At 45.3% G+C, this 27,001-nt stretch overlaps 1 protein-coding gene across 1 annotated transcript in view; it reads right to left on the bottom strand.

The window, feature by feature from the left end:
• Ccdc149 (coiled-coil domain containing 149) overlaps positions 1-27,001 on the bottom strand; it is a 96,630-nt gene that overhangs the window by 54,621 nt on the left and 15,008 nt on the right. Inside the window, exons 2-3 of the mRNA XM_012516441.2 lie at positions 9,206-9,367; positions 7,924-7,962 (exon numbers count right to left, since the gene is read on the bottom strand). Coding sequence (XP_012371895.1) covers positions 7,924-7,962; positions 9,206-9,367 — 201 coding nt within the window. The remainder of the gene's footprint in view (positions 1-7,923; positions 7,963-9,205; positions 9,368-27,001) is intronic.

Here is a 27,001-nt window from a genome sequence, read left to right as displayed (position 1 = left end):
TAGGGCTGAGATAGCATGGCAGGCTAAGTGCCTGCCTGGCATGCACAAGGACTGGAGTTTGATCCCCGGTACTGTGCTGGCCCCGAAACAGGGCGTGGTGATACACACCTGTGATCTCAGCCCTGGAGAGGCTGAGACAGCAAGATCACTACAAGTCTGAACTGTGTAGCAAGACCCTGTACCAAATAAATTGAATTTTTTTAAATTTTTTTAAAAGACAAAAAATAAAATACATTAGAATAGAAATTCAAACCAAAAGGAAAAGAAAATGAGACAGACAAGCAAGTGCTTCACTTAGGAAAAGTAAAGAAAAAGAGGGAGAGAGAAAAAAACAGGCAAGATTTTTAAAATGCTGCTGAAATATATGATGTTAAAAAGTTTCTTATACCGTCCCCTAAATCCACCTCTTTCGTAGGGGAAAAGTACTAGATAAAGCAAGAGTACATTAAAAAAAAAAAAAAAAAGTTTGATGAAACACCAAGTGTTCTTGAGAGGTGTGATTGATAGCAAATTTAATTGCAATTTATACTCGGGTGCTTTGGGCCTTTGCAAACAGTAATAGAGTAAAAGTTGCTTTGCTTAGCAAGGGCCCTGTGCATAGCAGCTGCCAAAGCAATGACCTCTGCTGCGGAGGCAGCTCCCTTATTTACTACCCTTAAATTTATTCTAAACCTGGTCTTGGGTTTAAGGAGTAACCTTCAGTGGTTTACTCCCTCCTGTTAATCTCAGAACATGCCTGTGAATGAATGAATGAATGAATGAATGAATGAATGAATGAATGAATGAATGAGTTTCCAGATCTCATAGCCCAACCCTGGTCAATGGGCTTGGGAGGTTGCTATTTAAATATATGTTTGCTTAATCCCGGCCCTTCTGCTTTTGCTTCTGCCTCTTAGGGGACCCTTAAATATTAACTCCCAAGTGCTTTAGACTCCTCAAGCCTAAATCTACTCATCTGCAAACCAGGAGACACTCCCCATTTCTTTGCAAAATTGTTGCAAAGGTTCAAAGGGCCTGCAGCCAGGGTGCCTTAGAGCTCAGGATGAAGTTGCCAAGCTTAGAGTGTGGGAGGGAACATCCACAGCAGCTGGCCCTTGGAGCTTTTCCTGGTTTCCGCAGGAGAACAGTTAAGTCATGCCCTTCAAAGTGTTATGAAAAGAAACATCTCAAAGCATTTCAGGCCTTTGAAGGGAGTTTTAGGTTCTGAGCATCAAACCAGGACGTGTGTACAAAGTCACTCTGATTTTGCAACCACAGGGGACTCAAATAAGCTTGACCAGGAAGCTTTTCTACTGCAATAAAGGCTCCCTTCCATCCCACACAGGCTACTCGACACTCGGTTTTCTCCAGAGTTGTCATCTTGTGCTTGTCACCGTATAAATAAGAAGTCGCTTTTTAGAGGCAAAAAAGCAACGACTCCCTCCTGGACTTGGAGAGTCATCTCCCGTGGTATGAGTGCTGGAAATCAAAACAGGAAAAGACAAAGACTTTAAAATGTGTATGACTGTTTGTTCAAGGAGGAGCGTGTGGGGCGGAGATGTGTGTCTGTGACCTAAAAGAACCCCATCTCATGAGAAGATTAACCCAAAATAATTTAAATTCCCCTTTGTCTCCTTTGGAGGAATTGCTTGTTTAGCAAAAGAAAAATATTTAAAGGGTCATGTGAGATTTTTCGGCAATCTCTCGCTGCAGTGTGAAACAGCGCACTGTGTACGGTTCTGCCTGGAGGAGCAAGCAGTCGTTCCCATTTCTGTGTCCCATGAGAAGCTATTAGCGCCATCACCGTTGTCACGATTTCTTCACAGCTTCTTTAACGGATGATTTGCCACTGGAAATTGAATTGTTTTAAAAAGGATTCCAAGCTCCAAAAGAAAGCCTCGGTGACGATGTCTCTCAAACTACAAACAGAAAAGTTCCAGTCTGTTCTGAAAGGGGGTGATTTTTTGAAAGCATGAATTTTTTTTTATAACCACAGGAAAGAGGACTGGCTATAGGAAGTCCCCAGCTCAGCTTCCGATTCTTTACCATTCCTAAAGAGAAGGCTCAGAGTGAGGCATTTAATCTCTGGACTTCCAAACTGGGTTAATTGTTGGCCATAGCTCCTCTTTGCTCAAGCAGTCAAAGAATCAAAGACTGAACCAAAAACCGGACTTAGAACACCAACAACAAGCCATGGATCTAGAGTCCAGCCCTAATTTATTTCAGCTGCTTGGTGGCCTTGAGTAAGCCACAGGAAAAATTTAAATTATACAAAATCCATCAAACACTCTCCACTTGTCAGGCAATGAGTGGTATAAACATTAACATACCAATTCCTCAGGATACTGCGAATACATCTCATTGTTGTATGTGAAGTTTGATGAGAAGGAAATTGAAGTCCAGAGAGGTTACAGAGGCTGCCCAAGATCACCCAGCCAGCAGTCAAAGGTTTAAGTTTGGATCCATGCAACTGACTCCAGAATCAAAGCTGTTCTTATTTACTGCCTGGCAATTTTACGAAAGACAAACCTGCTTCTGTGACCTCCGAAGTGAGCAGGGAGGTTACAGGCTTCGTGCATGCACATATACGTGGTCTCCAAAAAGCACCAAGCACTACCAAGACTCAGGATGTGGAGCTGTTTAGTATCAGCACCCTTCGAGCTCTTCCAGGCAGTCCTCGAAATGCCAAGGATCCACAGGCAGCTGCGGAGGCTCTGTGGCTCCACAGAGGGTATGCCCACTTGCTGTGCACAAGCACGTGGACCACGGCCTCCACCATTTCTCACAGTCATCTCTGATTCCCAAGAATGTAAGACCCACCCATCAGAAAAATGTGACAGAGACAGAGATGCTGCAACCGGAAGTGGCCATAGCAATCTCTCCTTCCAAGTGGAGAATCAAACAAAGAAGGAGGAGGAGGTCAAATGACCAAAGAGAGGAGGTCGCAGACATTCACCTTCCCAGCTAAGAAGCAGAGTTGTAAGGACAATGGGCAGTGAGAGATGTTCAGTGGCATCCAGGCCGCGTGCCTCGGAGTCACAGCTGCTAACCTGGCAGAAGCTCCTGGTCCCCTGCCTTCTCCTTACACAACATGTGCTTGCTCTGCCGTGGGAGGGGTAAACACCTCATCAGCTGAGTCGCCCCTGGGATTAACACGGCAGATTCCCTAGGGGAGGCAAGGGAGGGTGTATGCTGCCACTGCCTTCTAGCTGATGAGGCTGTTTGGGAAATGCCTGTGCCCCCACTCCTTTCTCCCACACCCCCCAAATGCACCCCAAAGCTGCTGGATAGAAAGCTACGTGGTAACCAGCCCATAAAGGATCAGTGCCACATTTCCTTCCCACGCTGGGCTAATGAACAGGGCAGCTTTACACGGCCTACCAGAAACCAGTCACACACCTCAACTAACAAGTAGCAGCAAATACAACTTCAGAATGCTCTAAAGGGCTCAGTCTTCTTTCTGTCTAATTCTAGAACTGTGTTTCCCAAGTCTGCATCAAGACATTTTCCCATGACTTAGCCAGAATTTCCTCCCTAACCTTGGCCTGCATTTGCACTGAAAACCATTTTACATCCTATAGATTTTAATGATATTGTTGACTGTCTATTTATGGCACCCCTACTAGAAATACGATGACTGCATTATTGATCACCTGAACCGAGACGCCTTGGCAAGTGAAAGGCGCACTAATAAAAATTTGATGCCAAGATAAGAGGTATAAATGAAACAGTCTTAGAGCCCTAGGGGTAGTCCCCCTTACTACAGCACCACTCCACTAGTTCAGGGCTTTGGGTCGAACTCATTTCACCCCTGTGGCCCTCTTGTCTAAATGAGCCCTGGGCAGGCATGGTAGCACATATCCATAGCCCCAGCTACTTGGGAGGCTGAGGAAGGAGGATTGAAAAGCTCAAGGCCAGCCCAGAAAATGTAGCAAAATCTTATCTCAAAAAAAAAAAAAAAATTCAATTAATAAATTAATTTTTAAAAGGCTGGGGATTTAGCTGAGTGATAGCTTGTCTAAGATGTGTGAGGCCCTGGATTCAATCCCCAGCAATGAAAAAACATCACTGAACACACATAGAGTGCACTAAGGGCTCACTGAGTCTTGGCAGTTGTCAGAAGGAGCTCCCAGAGGGCCACAGGATCTCAAGTGGGACTGCAGAAGCAGCCTCCTGCAGAACCTTCTGTAGGCACCTCTCTCAACCACCACAAGGCCCTGTAATCCCTGGATAGATGAGCCTGAGGATACAGGGCCAGCCTCACAAGTCTGGACGGGAAGCACTGAGGCCATCTGTTGCAAATCTCATGGGAAGCCTGAACTCTTAGTAGCACTGGCTGTGAAGTCAGGTCTGGTGGCATGTGCCTGCAATCCTAGCACTCTTGATTGTAAGTTTGAGCCCAGCCTGGACAATTTAACAACTTAGCAAGACCCTTCTAGACTATATCTTAAAATGGAAAAAAAAATAAAATAAAATAAAAAAAAACATGGCTGAGGCTATAGCTCACGGAAAAGGCCTTGGGTTCAATTGCTAGTATTATCAAAAACAAAAAGGAAAAGGAAGTTGGCTGTGGTCAGTAGTATTGCTCATTCTGGGCCCATCTTGAGCAAGAATGTTTAACATGGATGTTTGTGACACTGTCTGCCCAGCATCCCTTCACAAGGTGACAGCAGAAGCCACCTGTATCTGAGGAAGCCCAGCAAAGCCTTCCTGGCCCTGAGGTGGCATGGCCTGAGTGTGGCTGTGGCGGCCACCCCAGCCTTTCCTAGTGGCTGCTATGCAGGGTGCACGGCTCCAGGAGGGTTGGCCACCACATCAGTGATTTGAGGACAAAGTGGGATCCCTAAAAGGAGCTAATGAGCAGAGCAGGAGCAGAATGCAGAGCAGAGACTGGGGGCAGGTGAGCCCTGGTTGTGCCTGCCTCTGAGGCCGGCTATAGTTATGCTTCTGTGCGGAGCTTAACCAAGCCCTGTGCTCCTAGGAACCAGAAATCCACTCCATGCCCCAAGCTACTTTGAGCTTCAAGTACAACCAGAGCGCTCCTTACCCATTCTTTACGACCTCTCTGTGCCAAAGGTACCATGTTTATTCCCATTTTGTGGACAAGAAAGCAGACACTTAGACACCCAGAAGAGATCGCTCAAGGCCACATAGTTAGTTGAGGAGGTGTCACTGCTGACCCCTAACAGCCCTTCCATCCAAGATGACCATTCTGAGCAGTCAGCATGAGTACTGTCCTCTAAATGTCCTTATACTAGGAATGGACATATGTCCCACTCTGGCCAACCAGCTGGAGGAAAGAACTCCTAAGTGAGGGCTGGGGTTTTGATCTCTCCACTATAGAGGAGTCAGCCATAGACAGAGGCTGGTGTAAACACAAAAAGAAGCTGGCGCGATAGCTGGCACAAGGGTAGAACTGTCAGATAAAACACAGGATGCCCAGTTGAATGTGAAGTCAGATGAACAGTGGAGAATATTTTAGCATATGTATTCCCCCGACATTGCACAGGTCATGTTCTTATGGCAATGAAGTATCCACCGGTGCTCTGAAGTCCAAGTTTACCTGATTGTCCTGTGTTTTTATTTGCTAAGTGTGACAGAGTGGAGTGTGTAAGCACATGAGAACTTCCTGAAGCCAATGACCACAGAGCCCCTAAGCCTGTACTAGCCGAGACCTCTGGCTATGCAAGACAGCGGGTCCCTTTACTGTTCATACAGCTTTGCATTCCAGTCACCTGTGTCCCCAAGCATCCTACATCATCCAGCAAGTCAGTAATTCCAACTGAGGCAGGATAGTCGCACCGACCCAGCTCCCTCCACCGTATTAAATCCTAAAGGGACAGAAACTAAACGCTGCATTAGAAGCTACAGCACCAGTGTCGAGGCCCTTGCATTTATACTTTCAGCACTGTAAGAATGCTGCCTGACAGACTTAGTGGAATTCATCAGATTCTCCTCAGTCGATGTAAATTTTTTATTATAAAGTCGCAGAACGTGAATTCACTTAAAACTGTAAAACTCCTTCATGAATACTAACAAACTCTAAAATCGCAGCAAAAAATGACTGTTTATAACCATCAAAAACACCCCGCAATTCAAGAGGAAGGATTTTAGTTTTTAAACAGTAATGATAAATTTTCATGTAATTTTGTTTAGAAAAAAACATCAATTAGCTCCATAGAAAAATTAGACTTTAGATCAAAAGTGGAACATTATAAGCTAATCGCATGCACCATGAAGAAATATGGAAGAAAGCAGCCTTCCAGAACTGCAGGGGTGATCATCGGACCAAATCAGTGTTTACAGATACAAGTCCTCTGTGTGTGTGTGTGTGTGTGTGTGTGTGTGCGTGTGTGTAAGGAACACTGCACACCAGCACCAAAAGCCTCAAAGGAACCAACCCATGCATTACCTGTGGAGCAGCACATTACCAATGTGCAAGATATCCACGGACATCATCCGGGAACCCAGGATGTTGGGTGAGCACTACAGCTGTGAACAAAGACAACTCCTGTTGTCCTTGCTGCTACATTGGTACTCGGTTCATGAACTTAATTCCTGCCATGATTACGGTTGTTAACCAAATTGGTAGTGAATCAAATCAGATTCAATGGTTCGGCTCAATGCTGATCTCACAGAGAAATTGAACTCAGTTCTCATTCAGTTTGGCCTGTGAATTAACCAGCATTAGCACAAGCTCCATCTGGGCTCCCCATCAGCATATAAAAACCTGTAAGTCAGGGCATGTCAAGATATAAAATAACTGTGTAACTATGGAAAGCCCTACAAAGGCCCCTTTGGAAAAAGAGCACACTTTCATATATATATATATATGAGAGAGGCCCAATTCATCCTTCAAGGAACAGATTCGCTGTTCATGAGCATCAAAAGTCAAAACAAATTTAACAGATTCAGATGCTCATGTTCATCATCTGACATTTAAATGCTCACTTTTATCAACCTAATGAAACAAATTTAACAAAATCCTAATAGGATTTGTGTGCAGGATCAGAGGAAGACTTGGTAAACTGTTTCTCAGTTTTATCTGGAAAAAGTAACAAGCAAAAAACTTCTAAAAAGAAGAGCAAAAGGAAAGAGACTAATTCAACCAGGTATTAAAAGTACTGCAAAGGGCCAGGTGTACTGGGGCTGCAGGCACTCTGCTCCTAGGGGGGCTGAGGCAAGAGGATTTCTAGTTCCAAGCCACCTGCACAACTTAGCCAGACCCTGGGAAGGAGGGAAGGAGGGAGACAGAAAGGGATGGGGAGAGGGTGGGAGGGAGAGAGAGAAGAGGAGGGGAGGGAAGAAGAAGGGAGGGGAGGAGGAAACAAAAGAGAGGGAGGGAGGAGGACAGAAGGAAAGGGCTAGGAATATAGCTCAATATTAGGCCTGGGTTTTGATTCTCAATACCACAACACACACACACACACACACACAGGATTAAAATAACATGATTCAACCACAGAACTCTATGGGAAGCTTCATAGAACAGATCAGAAGTCCAGAGATAGATGCATGCATATATATATATATATATATATATATATATATATATTAAAGTAGTCAGTAAGTACTATTGGTATTATTAGCGAAATAACAAATGGCTTATGAGCGTTGACAGAAAGAGCTTCGCAAGTGGGTCGTGCATGAATCTAAAGGCAGGGCAGCACACACCCGCCAAGCCAGTGCGCTCAGCTTCCCCGGAACACCCAGTGAGTACGGGGCTCCAGCCACCCAAGGGCCCTCTGGTACCTGGCAGGCTTTCCAGGGCTCCTGTTCCCAGTTCCGGACCCTTCCTCACAGTCTCTGCCACCCACTCCTCCCAGAAACACAGAGGATTCTGGGAACTAGAAAGAAATTTGCTCCATTTGTTTAGTGATTCCAGCTGTAGGAAGCAGCAATAAGCGTTCTCCAGAGTTATCGAAGATCTGGAGTGAGTCTTACCTGTTTCCTCTTTTCTGGGGGAAGTGATGGGTCTCCATCCTACAAAACAAAAATTACGTTTTATTTTTTAAAAATATCTGATTTGCATAGACTCTGGCATTTGAGACAAACCAGGAACCTGAATTCAGACCTGCCCCATCTCTGGGCAACTAGTAGTAGTACAGCAAAGTGCAGCTACACTTCTAAAACAAATTAACTATAAACTGAACTAGAATTTTCTAGAAAACCTTCTAGCAAATCAGCTTGATTTAGGACCAACCTTACATGTTTTCTGAAACTATGTGAGTTTAAAAACCCTATGTTTATCAAAATGAGTTTTGTGCAAATCATGAGCTGACCTAATATTTTATTTAGCTTGAGTTCTTTTAAATAGAAACAAAGGAACAGTGACTGATCTTCTCTTTGGGTGTAGTAGTGAGGCAAGTGATAGAATTTGCTTAAAATAAAAAAAAAAAAAATTAACGGACAACTTCCAGTCCCGCTGGCCTTTTTACCTTTTAAGGCTGACATCTCTCTTTGCTGCCATAAAGGAATACAAATTCCTTAGGTAAACACCCAAGCACAGATGCTACCTATGAGTCTACATTAACTCAAAAAAACGTGTCTATTTCTACTCCAGGGCAGTTCAGTAACACAGGCTCCATGGTGAAAACTGGCGACAGCATTTGCACTTGAAAAAGAGCATGCACCCAGAACCAGGCAGGGGTGCAAAAGAGCACCTTTGCTGTTAATATCCTTTGCTTCAGGTAATTTGAATCCTTAAATATCTTGGCGTATGAAAACACAGGGAAAATCAAAAGGCCTCTCACAAGGAAAAGGTTATAAGAATTAGGGATACCAGATGCCTCAGAATGTATCGTCTGTATTTGTGAGGCCAAAAAGCTTTCCTAATACAGTGATGAGCAAAAGAACATCTTTTAAAACAATGCCACACAGTGCTGCCTAGTCGAACACTCTGCAGTGGTGGAAATACCCTATATCATGGGCCTCTGTGTTCGCGCACATTGCAGATGAGCAGTCCTTTTTTAAAACTCATTTTCTAAAAGCCGACGTCATGCATCAGTAAGGAAACTGCCGCACGGATGCACAGTCACGCACTCAGGTCCAGCGGCGGCAGGGCTGGGTTGTGAGGGCACGGGGTAGGGACCTTCGCTTCCTAACTTTGCCATGTTTGTGCCACACGAACGCAACCGTTTCTGAAGGAATGGGCTGAGGAATCCCCCTCCTCCGGCCTTCACGAAGGGTGCGTGTGGGCAAGGCCCCGCCACATCGCTGTACTTACTATCAGTTCGCGGTACTTCTTCTTCAGGGACTGGTGGCGTTCGCGCAGTTGATTGGCCATGAGCTTGAACTGGTCCCGCTCCTGCTGGCAGGTGTCCAGCTCCTTGGACAGGATGAGCAGCGCCTCCTTCTTGCTGTCCAGCTTCCTCTTGCATACCAGGTACTGTGGGCAAACACACGCGCCGCCACTCAGGAGAGGCGGCGGGGCTCTGCTTAGCGCGCTGCCCCTGCCCCAGCCGCCCTTTTCATTGCTAGAGCATCCCATGCCCGAGGACATCTTCCGGTGAGGCGCGTAAGGGTGCATAAGGGCTACTGCAGTGCCTGATGCGGGCCCTCGGGACAGAACCCAAATATCCAGGAACTTCCACAGACTGGGCAGACAGCACGGTCTCATTGGCAATAACTTAAAAAGCAGCATATTCGTAAAAATTACATAAGCGAACAGATACTTGAACCCCAGATTTATTTTAAAAGACTGTTGATTATTCAGATCAGATTATGCAAAATTTTATCAAAATTTTACAAAGTGATATACATAAAGATTTTTCATAAGAACTTTGTAAAACTATTGCAAATAATGATCTCTTGATGTTAAATTAGTTGCCCAAGGTTTTGTTTTTAATTTTCTGCTGCTGTTGCTGCTGTTGTTGTTTTTGTTGTTGTTTGAGACAAGGTGTAACTAGTATTTCAAGCCAGCCTGGAACTCACTGTGCAGCCCCACCTGGTCTTGAACTTGCAGTCTTCCTGCCTCAGCCTCCTGAGTTCTGGGATTACAGGAGTGAGTCACCACTCCCAGTTTAAAATCCCAAGTTTTTACATTTTTACATTTTGCTTTGTTTTCCTGTATTTTCTAATTTTTCAGGGATAAACCCATATGGCTTCTATAATAAAACACACTCCAAAAATGTAATTTAAATAGTTTAATTGAAGCATAACTCACAGAGCTAGAATGTCCCAGCCCACACAACCCAGGACATGCTCTCCCACTTGCAGATCTGCTTGCTAGCATGGGCCTGATCTGGACGACTTCTTCTGCAACTCCGAGGCAAGCACCCACTGGCCAGGAGCCAAGTGTTCTAGCCACAGTTGTCCCCAAACAACAGTGCTGCATGCTGGGACTCTTGCTTCCCAGTGATGGGATTGCTTCATCCTTTCTGCTCTTTTTCAATTCTTTTGCCCATTGCCTACACCCTGAAATAGCCGGGTGTAACAGGCACCCACCACACTGGCCAGGGCGAGTCCAGCGAGGACTCTCTACCGTTATTGGATATACTGCACCAGCTGGTGTTATTCACATATGTGAAATGTGGCACTAAATACCTTTTGAATTTGCCCCGTAAAAGACCAAATTCAGAGCATTCATGAAAACAATTTATAGTTTCATTATACACTGTGACACGAGTACTTTGTCATTATGGGCGCTCCCACAAAGCAGACGAAGAATCAGCACTCCCATACCATTCGAGTCAATGGGCTTTTAGGGACAAAAAGCATTACTCATATATAGTGCTCGTCAGAACTGACTTTTTAAATTCAATTTCAAATAAATGAAAGGGAAAAAAAGAGTTTTGTGCATTAGCACAATTTTTTTTCTAAAAAAAAAAAAAAAGTAATTGCTTAGCTTCAAAAACAAAGGGGAAAGAAAAGCCATTCTGAGACGGATTTGAGTTCTAAGAGAGGACGCTTCACCTTGGATGAATTTTATTCCTGGCAGTAATGAGGTTGGAATCCTGCCTTAAAACATCCTGGGTTTTGAGACTTTGACATTGTCTTCGTGGAAGCGAAATGGTTTTGTTGCTGCAGTGGTTTCTCAGGAGTAAAGTCCTGAACAAGTAAAAATCAGAAGTGAGTGGCTCTGAACCTGACTGTAATGTCCTCGGGGATGTATTGAGATTTCACAGGAAACAGACCATTTACACACAATTTAACAGATCTGCCCTTGTGCCTCCTGTCCTTTTGCAGCAATCAGCAGCCTCGGTTGTCAGTACTGCCAGGATTGGTGCCACACAGACAACCACCTTTGTTCCTTGATTTATCAGATTCAAACTTGAGGACCTGAAGACACAGCCTAACTTTGACTTTAGGGAAGAAAAATTGCAATTGTAGGAGATGTCCATCGCAGTGGGGAAGCATAGATGGAACATCTGGTCTAGTGGAGGGACAGGCAAGGGCCACTTCCTACTGGCAAAGTGCCAAGTTGAACTCTCCAGCCTTGACTAACAATCTGATCCTGTGGCCATCTTTCTGCTAGGATTTCCTCCTAGGGCACATCTGAGATAGGATTTGGAAGCCGGGTGATGGGGGTGACAGAAAACCTTGCTCCTGGGTCTATGGGACCTGGCAGAAAACATGTCCAGGGACTTCTAAGCCCCATTGACCCCACCATGAAGAGCAGAGCTCCATTATCTGAGGGTGGGACAGTTATAAGTACCATCAAAAGGTAAGAACACAAAGGCAGAACCTTCTGGAGCTTTTGATGATAAACAGCTGGTTGTGGCATGCATGCCCTTGGGTCACCATCACTGGTCTAGAATATCAAGCTGGAGTTGCACCAAGAAAAGGGTGATCTTTAGCAACCATGCTGGACTCTGTTCTCTTCTTCGTTCTGTGGCCTATAGCACAGACTGTCAAAACTTGTATCCCATGTCAGTTATTTATCAGCAGGACAAACCTTAGACTAAAACCCCATTCATAACATATCCTGAAGTGTAACTGAGTACAGAGCTAAGAGAAGAGATGACCACCCCAGACAGTTATTTGGATCCACAGAGAAGGCTGGATAGTCCACAAATAAATGACTATGATGCTAAAGTGCTGAGATTTGAGGGTTGTTTGTTACTGATGCATAAGTTGGTCCCTGCTGACAAATACATTCATATGAACAATGTGAGTGGTAGGACTGGTACAGATCACACTTGTCCCTGGCTAATGCTTGTGTGATATTATTCTAACAAAAGAGAGGGTTATTGTTATCACAGTTTATTACTATTACCCATAAAAGGCAAAGTTTCACATCAACTGCTTTGCATATATGACCTCCTTCAATACTTACAACACTATGATGTTAGTCATTACAATCAATATTTATAAATGAGGTAAGGCTAGACAGAAAGCACTTATATAATGTGCCAAAGGATTGGGAGAACCAGAGTTTGAACTCAGATCTTTATAAAGCCAAGCCTGAGGAACCCTGATTCTTGACACATATTCCCCAAAATAAGAATATTCATGGCATTGGTTACTATATCTAGCTGATACACGGAAGTCAAACAAGAGAAATTTTCCATGTTGCTACTTTCCTGTACCTACAGCAAATCAGTAATAAGAGATTTATTTACACACTCAACTTTTTCTAAAACTAATGGACTTGCTTCCTCTTCCTCAGTTGCAAACCCCGAAGGAAAATCAAAAAGAAGTATCACAACGCACATGTGCTTCTGTGAGGAATGACTTTCAGGAAAAAACAAATTATCTACTTATGAGACAGGATAAAACTGAAAGGGGCTCAGAGAAAAACTAGAGTTTCTCAAAATTGTTTGAATGTAATAAGAGAACTCTGCAAGCTATGACTGGATGCAAGGATTCACCCAACAAACATCTCCTGGGTTGTTCTTTGAGTTGGTCACTGGCCACAAAGGGATAAATGGCCAAGATTTCAGAAAGAAAAAACTTATCCCCTGGATAACGTAATTTCATTTCCTGTTGTCTCAACCTTGAACCTGTTTTCCCATCTGGTTAGCTACCTGTGCTGGTGTGAGGATGCTCTCGACCTGCACCCCAGGGTGTGGACAGCCATGTAGGAGCCCAAGAAAAGCCAACAGGACAGGGGAGGGCTCCTAATGGTCAGTGTCCTCACACTCTCTCCAGACTCTAAGGGCTCCTGCACCTGCAGTACACTTGCAACCCAGGATTTTGGCATTTCTTTGAAGGTGACCCCTGCAGATCTCAGGACAGTTTCAATGACATATGTGACTAAATTCAAACCTGTCCCAAACAACAACTGCCTAAACTTCTAAGCCTTCATTAGATTGTGACATCCTCACTGAGGCCACAATAAACGAAACACACATTAAATGGGCCAGCCTTCCAGTCACCATAATGCTTAGCTGCCAGGTCCCCTTGCCTCTTATTTTCTCAGCCTCTCAGAATCAGCATTGAGAATCTGGGCTGAGCTCGCAGATCCTTCAAGTAGCTCACCCAATTGCAAAGAACAAGGTTTCTCTCTGCCAGATTATTCTGTAACCGTGTTTTTAAATTGCAGGTCATGATACATTAGTTAGGGTAGCAAAATCAATTCTCTTGCAACTCTTATTTTCTTTATAAATAAAAGATACAGGACAGAACAGAAACTCTCAGAGTAGAAGCTGTGCAGAAAGGGTACACCGGGACAGTTTTGCAAATCTTAGGGTAGGTGTGTAGGACACAGCACATACGGGCCTATACTCATACGTTTATTAGGATTGCGTTCTGAAATTCTGAAAATGAGCCTTCTTTAATAAGCCACCCTGCCACATTTCTTCATTCATTTAGCGAACATGTAACGTGAGCGCACAACAGGAATAGTGAGGCTGGAGTGGGCGGGGCCGGAGTAGAGCCTGGAGGAGACTGTGTAGGAAGCGAGTAAAGGGACAGGAGGTGCCCAGGGCAGCAGAACAGAGGTTACAGATGCAAGCTGCGCATGCCTTGGGATGCAGCCACAGCCACAGCTCCTGCTCCTCAGCTCCTGCCCCGCCTGCCCCACAGAGGCTGCAGGGAGGCTGCAAGGAGGCTCGCTGCGTTAGGACGTGGGTGAACTTTCACTAAAGTTAAACACATTGCTTTTCTAGCTTTCAAGTGAACAAATCACTTCACCTCCTCATCTCATGGTCATACTCTAAGGCATCTGGGGCGAGAATTGGTTTTTCCAATTTTACAGGCAAAGTAGCTGGGGTCCAGAGCGCTGTCTTGTCTTACTACTCGCGTTGGTCCGCTCCAACCGGAACTTCCCACTACACATCCCGAGCCCTTTTAATAATTCTACAGTGGTGTTAAATGAATGATCAGCAGTTTGACATGCTGCCTCTCTCTGGTAAGACCGTATTTTCAGCAAGGCACTCCCAGAAGACACTGAATAGCTCAGAGGACAGCTCCTGCCCGAGTCCCACCCAGGGCCTTTGCTTGGCTCGCTCCCCGGCTTATTCCAGCCTCTGCTCTTTCCTTCTTAGATGCTGGCCTCTCCCTGCCACCACCCTGACTCTCAGTCCCCTTATCCACTTCATAGCGTGTAACTCCGCTTGACCTTGTGTTATATATTTAATAACAGCTTTACTTCAGCATCTTCCCCTCCATGACAGCAGAGGTTTGGCCTTATTCATTATTGATCACCAGTACCAGGGAGAAGGCATAGCATATGGCTGGTGTGGTAAGAGGATAACACGTGAATTCTCCTTACTCACTCTTTCTCCAGATACGTACTTGTGCTTTTATGGACACACATATCTGGAACGTATGTATACATATGCACATGCAAGAGCCAAGCAAGCAATAGTGTGTTGAAATTCTAAAAATTTTATTACCTGTACCAACTCCCCATGATGAATGCATTCATCATGTATTATAAATATATACTAATAATAAAAGGAAGTAGAAAAAATTTAAATAGCAAAATACACATTGCCACTAATCCTCTGTAAAATCCTGCCCCTCACTTTGAACATGTTTCCCATCGCCCTTACCACTTTCTGCAGCTGTTCTGGAAGTCCCCTTTCATGAGTGTCTTTACAAGGTGTGATTAAAAAAATGAAGTGAAAGCTACTGCCAAGCGCTACCCTACAGAGAGGCAGGCTCGTAACTGTCCTCTTCCACCTTATTCACTGGATCTGGCACTGTGTGACTTCCGGTTCTTCTTCAAGGTCAAAATGAAAGGTGAATATTTTGGATCAATTCAGGACAGTTTGGCAGCCATAACAGTTCAACTAAAGAGACTCAGGAAAGAGCACTTCCAGAACTGCTTCAGAAACCATCAAGGATGATGGGGTAAGTGTGTTTGAAACAAGGGGGTGTGTTCTGAGGGGCATTAGTTTACAGGGGAAGGAGAAAGCAACTGGTGCAGGGCTCAGCACCAGACACACCACATCCCCTGCAGTTTGACCTAAGTGTCAGGTGCACAAAGGACATGCTAGCTTTGCTACTTCTTAATGTAACTGTCACCACCTCAGCTCACATAGTGCTGTTAGACAGGATGCTACCCAGGCAACCACATTCTCACACAAATTCAGCCACACCAGTTGGTATCAGTCACATTTGTGGTCAAATGGGTCACAGGGCTGCCCAAACCCATCCATAGGGCTGAGCTAAGTAGGGCCACTCACAGGAAAACACCCCAGTGTCAGTCACGGGTGTGCCAAGAGACATACATTTATTCTCTGTATAAGTTCACTTTCACCCTTCGGTCAAGGTACAGTTCCAATGGCCAAGTGCATGTGTAGAGTAGGGATCAAGGATTTTTTGCTCTTCAGAAAAAGGGGATTCAATTTGTTTTCAAGAAAGGGAAAATAAAAAGAAATTATTCCCCAAATGCTTACTGTGTGCCAGGCATTGCTAGGAGTATTAATGACAATGAGCAGACCTTTATTTGATTAGTACAGTAGCAGCAGCAGCAGCCACTATTGGGTGGATGTTATTACTTTCCAAACGGTGCTAAATGCCCTCTTAGAAATGTTATATTTGACACTGTGGCAGCCATCAGAAACAGGACATAAGATTAGCTCTGTTTTACAGATGAGGACACTGATGGCCAGAGAAGTCACTTATGCTTGGTCACAATGGCACTGAGTGGTAGCACCAGGCTATTGTCTGCATATAAGGGGTGACAGAAAAATACAGAGTGTTTAAGTTAAAAAAAAGTGGGGAGGGGAGATAGCTCAGTAGAATAAGCGCTTGCCTGGTAAGCACAAGGGCCTGAGTTAAATTCCCGGTCCCAACAAAAAATAAAAATAAAAATAAGTTTAAAAAATTACAGAAAAACATACATTGCCATTAATCCCACTCAGAATGCTCCCCCAGGCTTGGAACACTTGTATTCCGTTGTTCTTGCCACTTCCTGAAGCAGCTCTGGAAGTCCTTTCGTGAGTATCCTTCTAAGGTCTGATCAAAAGTACAACAAATGCTGCTGCTGCTTGCGTCCAGCATCCAGACTGGCTTGGAGACCCTGTGCAGCGCGCTCTTACCTACCTCATTCACTGGACCAGGCACTGAGAAACTTCCGGTTCCTTCCCCAGAGTCAAGCTGACCATGGAAAATGAGTGTTTTAAATCAATTCAAGACACTGAGATTACCACAGTGCTGCAACTAAAGACACTCACAAAGGAAGACTTCCAGACTGCTTCAGAGAGTGGTACAAAACACAGGGTAAGTGTGTAGTGGGGGGGAGGGATTTCCTGAGGAGGTTCATGGTAATGTGTCCTTTACTGTAATACATTTTTTAAAAAATAATTAATCCATCATGTTTTCTGTCATACCTCGTCTATTAGGGTGCTTTCATGGTAAGCAACAGGAAGAGCTGACACTTCAGCATAGAAAGGTCCTGGAAGGATGCCGGCCCATGTAGAGTTGGAGGAAGATGGAGCTGGGCTTCGACACAAGTGGCAGCAAGGCAGCTCTGGACACTTTGGGCAGGACTGCCACCCAGCCAAGTGACAGAAAAGTTGAGTCACAGGCTGCCAGCTGTCTCCCTATCAGTTCCAGTGTGTCTCCAGCTGGCCTACAGCGGGTGATGTGCCATCCTTTGCCTGGGTGAGGAAGGGGCCTCTGTCCTCAGTCCTCACCGGGCACAGACTGGATCCATGTGCTAGTCCCCAAGCACAAGCGCTCGGACAGAGACAACGAGAAGCTGACAAACGATTGCCCTGCCAACCCACCCTACCGAGTTCGTGCCCCACCCAGCCTTGCTAACGTCTTCTCATGGTTCCTGGGTGAAGGTGGAAATGGAGGAACAATCCTTCTATTTGGATTAACTGTGGCACCTCTGTGCCTCACACGCAGACACACCCAGGGCACTGCAGAACACTCCTGCCAAAACTGCCCCAGGCTAGGCTGGGTCTACCCCTACCCACAGAAGAAAGTCAGGTAGATCAGGAAATCAATGACCAATGAGTGGAATAAGCTCAGTAAAATATGTCCAGTGTCTGGCATGTATACTAGATATCGTGAAATATTTTTATTATCCACTCAAAAACAGATTCCTTTTGAGCTGTATTTCAATGGCATTTTTAAAGCAGAGCTCATAATTCATCTGTCAACGTTAATTTATGCCCATACATGCACACCATGAAGGGAGCCTTGTGCCCGTCATCTTAAGAACACAAAGCTACAGTTTTCGTCATTGAGTGGCTATTATCTACCCGTTTCCTGTTATCTGCAATAAAGCAAATCATAATTGCTACAAGGAAGATTGTAATAATTAAGCAACTATCTGACATACTACATTACTATTTGGATAGGTTTATGACCGGATAACTGCTACAGGGCGATGGAGGTGGTTGCTCAAGGGTCTGTCTCAGCCAAGTGCCCCTTTCCACTAATCTATAATGAGGGTCCTTAGAGATTTTTACTAGTGGCATCAGGCAAGCTCTTGTTAGCCATGTGTGATAAACCCACAAGCTGAAGGGGTCCTGTACATAAATAATACAGACACTTCTCAACTGCAGTCAGTCTTTCCTGAAGGCTCCTCCTCCCCTAGTGCTATAGCTTGGATCAGAAATGTTCCACACAGGCTGGAACATTTGTTGTTCCTAGGAGTGGCACTACTGGAAGGCTGTGGCCCCTTTAAGGGGTGTGGCCAGGTGGGCGGGTTTTCCGGTCGCTGGAGGTGTGTCCTGGAAGCGGAAGTGAAAGCAGGCTCCTCCTTCTTGCTTCCAGGCCAGCAATTGCAGCTTTGCTCTGCCACAGAGATCCTCTCTGATGCTCCCTTATGGCAGGCCCATAAGCAAGAGGACCAGCGGACCAGCATTAGAGCCTCCAAAACTGTGAGCCAAAATGAAACCTTTCTCTCTCCAAGCCGCTGATCTCGGGCACTTGTTACCATACGGGAGACCTGCCCAACTCACCACACCCTTGGGCCCCCTCGAGTCAACGACGCCTCCGGGTAACAGCAGCCACCAACCCACACAACAGCCCTTCCCCACCCACTGCCCACATCCCACCATTCCCAGAGCCCCTGTCTGCAGGGCCGGGGTAATCTCTGTGGCCTGTGGTGCTCTCCGACTCACCACGTGGACAGTCCCTGCCTTGGCTAGCACAGGCCCCAGTCCCCTTGAAAGGCACAAATCAGGGTGCTCGGTATGTATTGGAGAGAAAGATTAATTTCAGTTCCCTCTAAACTAAATACGCACATACGTATATACAAGGGGTGATCAAGCAATATGGTTAATGTTTAAAAATTTTGAAACCTTAATTCAGTTAAAAAAAAAATTACCAAGAGGGATGAGATAAGTACGTTAAAAGCTAAGGGAAGTACTTTAGAGGCTTGAGGGGGATTACTAGCAATGTGCAATAATTTTTTTTAACTTAAATATTCACCATAGTTTTTTAAATGTATTTGGTGGTTACAGAGTCTCACTACACAGCTTGGACTTGTGGTGATCCTTCTGTTTTCAGCCTCCCCATTGCTGGGATTACAGGCATGCACCACCGTGTCCCGCACTCTGGCCGGCTTAGCCCACCCTGGGGGCGCGGCTGGCATAGTACATGGTGCTGTTGATCGAACCGAACCGTAGTCCCTGCGGTCTCTGCGCTTGCCAAAGCTTGTCAAAGTAGGTGCTTTAGTTCGCTGGCTATCTCGCCGGCCCTCACCATAGTTTTTTTTTTTTTTTTAATTGCTGTGTATATAGACATACAGATTCATCCACATGGATACAGTTACTTATTTTCAGTAATGTAACCATTAATTTACTGTTATGCCTGAAGTTCTAAATCTCATTTTGCCATTTAGAGTGGAAATAAATGCACAAGTGTGGTGCATATGAAGACAGTGCAGGACAGCTCCAATAGAATTAGCAGTTGCCATTTATACTTTAGCTTTATTTTCATTGCTTCAAATGAACACTCACTATGACGTGAACATATGTTCCATTCCCACCTGCGTTTGTGCAAGAACCCCGCCTGGCGATCTGCACCTGCACCGTGCCTCGGAGATGGCCACGTGCTTAGCTTTGCAGGTGTGTCAGGGCTTCCACAGACCGAGACGCTGATGTGTTTTGCAGATGCCGTTCAGCCTACAGCATTTGGGGCCACCCACACTGACTCCCTCCTGCCCCAGGTGCCAGCCTTCTCTGCCCAGGCCAGAACCTGCCGTCCAGATGTGCAACCCCTGGAGCAGCTCCACAGCCCTTTCCTCAGTCTGTGTCTACCTCTGTCATTTGTAGGTAACATTTCGGCAATTCCAAGTTGATCGCCTAATGACGCTAATGCCGTTCTCTAAAATGACTTTTTTTATGATCCATCTTTTGCAGCCTCACCATTGCATTTTCCCCTCTCCGATATGACTTTCGACAGGCAAACTTTGATTATTTCAATGCCCCAGGGGATGTGCTGAAATTTAAGTTAAGTGAGATTTCAGGTAATTGAAAGAGTTTATAATGTGAACTGCAGTAGCTGGGGGGTATGTGAAATTCACTGACAGTCGTGGTTAACTGAAGTTTTGAATAACGAAGCTTTGCCTGAATATCTATTTCAATCCTTCCAATCCTCTTATTTCTCCTTTCCTCCTTTCCCACACAATTCAGAATCTACACTTTCTTTCTATTCTTTTTGGATCTACCAAAGATGAAGAGGAACCACAAGGAAGGATTGGCTCTTACTGTTAGCCAAAAATGACAAGAAACCCTCCTCCTTTGCCAAAAACAGTCTATCTCTGTGAAAAGTATTGCTTGCCTCGGTACACGTACTCGGTCCCCTGTTCAAGCATCATCTCAGCTTGCCCCAGGCTGAGGTGCTGAAGTGGGATGTGTGATTTGGGTTGGTTCTACAGATCCTGTGTTCAGAGCAGAGCTCTCAAACTCCCCCATGCATCTGATACTCGTCCACTTCCATTCAGGTTCCAGGGAGCACAGGATACACTGGCTGTCACGACAGCCTAATGTCACCAGCACACACATGCTCCCAACTGCGAGTTGTAACATACCACAGCAAGATACAGAATGGCATAACGGACTTGCTGCTTACTTCCTTTTAGAATAACAGTTTGATTCAATGAAATCATAAAAAGCCTCTAAAGCCCTACTGTTGATGAGTTTCAGTACCCGTTTGCCACAAGGCAGAGGAAACCTGTAGTAAGACTTCTGCTTTATAGCAGAGCCACTGTACATGCTAAGGGGTGGGGTGTGTAGAACTGACCTGATTTCTGTGCTGCCTTTCAGTAAGAGGGAACTATCCTGATTCGTGGGATTCCCTTTGACAAAAGCGAATTCAGGAAATACAGATGGAGGAAGACACCGTTAATAGAAACAAGGTGGCATCTGAGATTTAGGGCGAAGCCATGTACATTACACCATCATTCACCAAAAAGGCCACAAGGAGCCATTCACTGACTCTGCTTCACTTTTGTCCTCCACAGTTAAAGACATGAATAACTACCCTCACGTTAGTGCTTCCTCGGTGCCTACAGATGAGTCAGCGTATCACGTACATCAGTCACTGGTCTATATCACCATCCCCAAAGGAAGGCATTGTCACCTCCTTTGACAGATGAAGAAACAAAGGCTCTCAGAGATTGAAAAAAATAAGAACAACAAGAAAACCTTGCCTTTTTTCTGTAGTGAAGATGACATCTGAGCCCAGGCCTGCTCTGTCTGTGCCCTTTCTGCCACAGCACCCCATCTCAATCATAAGGATTTTACAAAACAATGCACCCGAAAGGACCACTCAATTAATTCTGAAAACAACAGTCTTATCATCATAGTCATCAAAAGAACTCTTTGTCTCATGCAAAGAAGAAATAATCACCACTGCAAGGTTTTATCAACCAATCTTGACTTTGTGAAGAATGTTATCCCTTGCAAGAATCAGCTATCCTGTGAGTGGGCCAGCCTTCAGGAGCTGGAGGGTCAACTTGAAGGGGCAAGTGTGGGAAGAGCCCCCCTCCTGCCCTCCTGCCCTCGGAGACTCGAGTCAGGTGCAGACCCTCTAAAGCAAGGGGGGGTTCCATCCCAGTCTTCTCCAAACAGCAGACATCTGCAGACTGGAGATCTTGAAATCAGCCGTGCAAATCCATCACCACTTTAATTATCCAAGTAAGTCGAGCTCTTCCCACCATCTGCCAAGATTTCAACCAGTCATGATCATTAGAGTCATTTTGTCTAGATGAGAAACTAGGACACACTGGTGAAGGGCCACTTGGACCCTGAATTTCTGCTTAGAGGAGGAAGGTGTCCCCACTGAAGCCTGGGGCTGGGAGCAGTTTTTCCCCACTACACCCTACTCATCTTTTTCTGAGTACCACTAATGTATTCCTATACTTCGTCTGCTTTGTACCTGTTTTCTTTCTGCCATCTTCAGGTATTCCTGATTAGTGAGAAATTTCCCTCCACAAGAACAGCCAATTCAGAATTTAGGCTGAAGCAAAAATTCAGATAGCGATTCATTCTGGGATTTGGGAAGTGACTAAAACCACTGGAGTTCTTTCAAAGGACAACCTAAATCATTACTAGTGGTTGAGGTGAGGACTCCATCAGGTGTTTTTCTTTGGCCCCCAACTGTCCAAATGGTTTGGTTGTGTTAGCAAAGGCTCCTGTAGTTACCAGGTTAATCGTGGCATTCCAGGAAGATAACCGAATCCTCACTGGCTGCCAGTCACCAGTGAACGATCAGCCGCCAACACTGGGTGTAATTTTATGCACTTCCTTTGACGGGCATTTGTCCAACGCTTTTGCCACCTCTGCTATCACCATTAATCAGAATAATGTTTGGATGACAATAAAACTGGTTGTCCAATTTCCACTTCCACATATATGGCCATAAGATCTGAAATTAAACATAGATACCACCAATGCTAGTAACATAATAGTTTGGACATCTTTGTTTCAGCAAAGGAAATTCATTTGGTATAATGGTACACGCCTCTAATTGCAGTACTCAGGAGGCTGTGAGGAGGACTGCTGTGAATTTAAAGTGAACCTGGGCTAAATATAGTGAGTTCAAGGCAAGCCTAAGCTACACAGTAGACCCATGTCTCAAAAAATCAAAAGAACAGAAAAGAAAAGAAAGAAAACTCAGCGCTACTCTGAATCACCATAAACAGTTGCATCAAAATGGATTGTTCTGGCTGGGGAGATAGCTTGGCAGTCTAGAGTCTAAGCACCTGCCTGGCCAGCGCAAGGTCCTGAGTTCGATTCCCAGTACCACATGCTACACTGGCCCTGGAACCTCAGGCACAGCATGTTGGCCCCCAAACAGGCACAGACAAATACAAAAACGCGTTGAGCTGTACTCTTCACCTGTGTGCATTCATGTCCAGCCTCTGGACAAATGAAAAACTAAAACAACATGTGCCATCAACCCAGTTTTAATGGCATGGAAAAATGAGCAATTATACACTTAAATGCTAGCACCAGTTAGCCTTGGGTAGTGAAACTGTACATATTTTTTTCCTGTAGACATATCTATATTTTCTAAATTTGGGGCATACAATGAATTTGTTTCAGTATTCAAAGTTAAAATCCACCATTACTCAAAATTATTTGGTATCTCCAGAGAATAGGTTTTCAACCATTCCCTTTTCTTCCCAAATCTTAACTTATTTACAAATTCAGCCCATCAAGGTCAAGGCTCCAATAGCTGCTAAAGAAACTCTCCATGGAGGGAAGCAGCCAGCTGCGGGGCAGGGAGGCGAATCTTAGTTACTTCTAGATTCTTTGCCGTCTGGGAGACATTGCTCAGACAGGGCCAGGTCACTGGAGCAGCTGGCCTTTACATAGCAGTGTCCTGACTGGCTCCTTGGGAAATGGTCACATTTGCACCTCTCCTGGCCCACTGCTGTCCAACTTCCAGCCTTTCCTGGAGTCTGAGAAGGAATCTAGGACCAGGCCCCCGGAATTTCCCCCCTTTAGCTCAAATTCTTGGGTTTAGATCCAAATAGCCAGAAGCAGATGAAGTAGACCTGGGCCACCATCTTTTGTCTAAAAGAGGGTGCACAGATGGCCTGAATTCAAGGCTCCATCACAATTCCCAGTTTGTGGGAGAAACCTGTGCTTAAGTTAAAACTCCGGTCTCCAGTTCTTGCTGATTGACCATAGACAGGGGCTTTGAATTTCTGAGCATTTCAAAAACACTGACTTTCTTTCTTTGCCTATAAAAGGAGGGCTTTGTCATCTATTCAGTGTAACATAAGGTGGTTCTGAGGAAGTGTAGAGGAAAGTGACAATGTCCTGCTGGATTGCACAGCCCAACTCTAGGCAGAGTGCTGGGACATAGTAAATCCCCTTAAATATCAGTTGAGGAAAGATAAATGTGAGGAATTGTTTCTATTATTATTTCTCATGATGAGAAGATGACCACAGGGGCCAAAGGAATTGCACAACTTCATTTCCTAAGAGTCAACCATGGGTGGCAAATAACCTTTGGAGCTGCTTAAATTCTAGTCAAGGGCAGAGTTAAGGCCTAGCGTGCACCAAGACACACCACCATACAGGTCAGATCCCATTACAGAAAGTAGCTCTTTATAACCAAGTGATTTCCCACTCACAGCCTCTGCCTGGCTTTTTTCAAGCTGTATATCTGATACAATAAAATTCCAGTTTGGAAGGAAAGAAAGAAAAGGAAGGAAGGACAAAAGAATTCATAAATCTGCAGAGCTTATTAAAAGGTGATTTGACTTACTACCTTTAAAAGAGCCCAATCTGCATTTTGAAAGACCGAAGCTCTGTTGGATAAAAGTGGAAATGAGGGGAATTTGGAAATGAAACAGATGAGAAGGTTGCTCAGAACCTCTGCCCCCCAAAACTGGACGTCCCTGTTTTAATTCAGTAGTTTTCCAGCTTCAGAGTTAACTGAGAACCCATTTAGGTTGGTTATCTCTTTTAGATTTGTTCATTCCACACAGGCAGGACTTTATGGGAGATGTAAAGATGAATCAGCCTGTTCCAATGCCAGACCCATCCCAAGATGGCAGTGGGGACGTAAGATCAGACAGGGATGGACATGATGGGATACAGTGAGGAAAGACAGCTTTTAATCAGGCAGGGGCAGTGCAATCCAGTCTGAGCCCTCCAAGAGAAGAAAATGAGAGGGCATGCGTGCCGGCAGGAGACACAGGCTGAGCCATGCTGCACGCAGGGGAACGTGGACTCAGACGGAGACCCAGAAGTAGGCCCTTGGCCGGGGGCACAGCACGTGTGCAAAAGAAACACACAATAAGGCTGAAAGGTTAGAAATGCTTAGATGGCAACAGTTTGGGCTGTAGTGAGTGCCAGTGGGAGCTACAGAGGATCTTTAAACAAGGAAGAGTCACAGCCAGAGTTTTGCTTCCAGGCATTCAATCTGGCAGGAAAGAATGGGACAGAAACACGGAAGGAGATGCAGGAGGTGGGGAAGCTGAAGGGACGCCTACCAGAACAACAGATATAACTGTTGGGTGTGAGCACGTGCTGGGCCTTTTCCTAAGCACTGAAGCTGACTTAGTTTGAGGCTGGTTCAAAATCTCCCACAAATAAAGAAAGTAGAGTAGCTGGCTAATGCTCTGAAAACTAGAACAGGGTACAGATGGGGAGAGGCAGAACCATTTGGGCAGGAGAGGACATTTGGGGACACTAAGGGTAAAGAGTTGGAAGGTGAGTTAGAGGTTCTCAAAGATGTCACAGAAAAGAAAGCAGCCCAGGACAGATTGGCAGGCTGCATGCACACTGCAAAGTCTGGAAAAGCTGGAGACGGCTGGGAAGGAAGGAAAGGTTACAGATCGAGCCCCATGGCACTCCCCAGGCTGAAGCAAATGAAAAAGCAAATTGGGGTTGGCTGGGAAAAGGAAGTCCCAAACCTGCCACCTCCAATACTGCCTTGATCATAGGGTCTACAGATGGCAGAGCGAGCAGTTGAGTCAGCCTGCACCCCATCAATAGGAATTTTCAGTGCCACCATGATGACAGCAGCAGCTGACACATGACCTCCCTCTGGAGAAGCATTTCAGAAGCCTGGAGGTTGGGGCTTTAAGTACGCTTCTATCTACTGTCTTGCTTTATCATCACCACAAATGAGAGACACGAGGCAAATACTGTTGGATTCATCATCTGGAGTCCAAAAACAAAGAGGGTGGGTCTTCAAGAAGCCAGGAGATTTCCCCAAGACAGCCAACTACCTGGTAGGCATTGTGGTGGCTTGTATCAGACACAGCAGCCTGATCTGGGCAGCTGGCCAACACAAGGGCTTGCACTGGGGCCATCTGGACCTAGCAGAGGTGGAGACAGACTCAGGGGCTGGAAGGCTACAGCAAGGGAACAGAGGTCCAGGTATGAGTGAGCTCTGTCTTCTACCCAGCCATCATCCCCATTGGCCACACACATCATCCCTGGCAGGACAGTCTCGTTCCCCATGCAGCCATCAACTTCTTCTGTTCCAAGGATACATGACTCTTTCAATCCTCTCCAGAGTGAAGGCCACATTAAGACAAAGGCATCTTCTCTATAGCTCCCAGTGCATCCATCGTCCACCTGCCAAATGTCCCCACCAGAGGCCAGTAGATCTCAGAGTTCCCCACAAGTCCTGATTTGTGATTTCTGCACTTGGACTATCTCCATTCCTTCTATCTAGAACTCCCTGCATATCTCAACCTGCTCAAGTCCTGCCCAACTTTCCTAGCCCAGATGCTATTTCCAGCCAGAACCTTCCTTGATCTCCTAGGCTAAATCAACCTTCTCTTGTCCTACAGAGCCCTTGTGACAATATATGTTGTAGTGTTGCAGTCGGATCTCCATTCTCTGTCATCAGCAGTCTGCAAACTTCTCAAGGGTAGCTGTGCTGAGCAGAGAGCTATACACATGGGCAGGCTTGGTAGGTATCTGGTCCACTGAAGGTGGACCTCCCCTGAGACCTACCCTATCCCACTGATGTGTTGCCTGGGCTGTCCTTCACTCCTCCACCATACCAGTCAGCCAGCCAGCATGTGGATCCACTCTGATCGACTCATGTGTGCTATAAATTGAGCTGCAGGTATATAAGCCTCCCAGAGTCACTTTCCATGAGTGATGTAAAACCATTGTAAAGGCCCCGCAAATGGCCTGAAGAGGTTGGCTTTGTCAGAGTCCTCCCTTAGGTCCTGCTCCTCTGAGCCACAGTACACAGCCTCAGCCTTCAGAACTCCTGTCTCCTGCCCTACACAGGCAGTCACAGTCCCTTTCCTTGGGAACTCACTAATTCATATATGGGTTAATGTCCCCACAGAGAGAAGGCACCTTCCTTTCTCACAGCAGGTAAGTGCTTGATAAGCGGCACTTTAAGCAATATAAGGCGACGGGATTCAGAGTTCACTTTAGGACTGGTGGGCATGAGCAATTTTAGGAGGGATGCGTATATTTCTAGCTTCAGGATTAGATCAGAGTGTGAGAAAAATGTAGGAGCCAGAAGGCTCAAAGGGCCCACTTAGCTGAAGTGGCCCATTCATGCAGTGAGCAAAACCACAGAAAACAGAAAGAGGGATCAATATCAGGCAATGGGGAACCACCAGAGGTGTCTCAGTAAGAGAACCCTGTAAAAATAATATTATTCTTAAAAAAAAAAAAAAAAAAAAAAAAAAAAAAAAAAAAAAAAAAAAAAAAAGGTGATTTAACTGATG

The sequence above is a fragment of the Octodon degus genome, unplaced genomic scaffold (genome assembly GCF_000260255.1).
Source record: "Octodon degus isolate 3935 unplaced genomic scaffold, OctDeg1.0 scaffold00006, whole genome shotgun sequence".
NCBI lineage: Eukaryota > Metazoa > Chordata > Mammalia > Rodentia > Octodontidae > Octodon > Octodon degus.
This window is presented reverse-complemented; position numbering and strand designations above follow the sequence as displayed.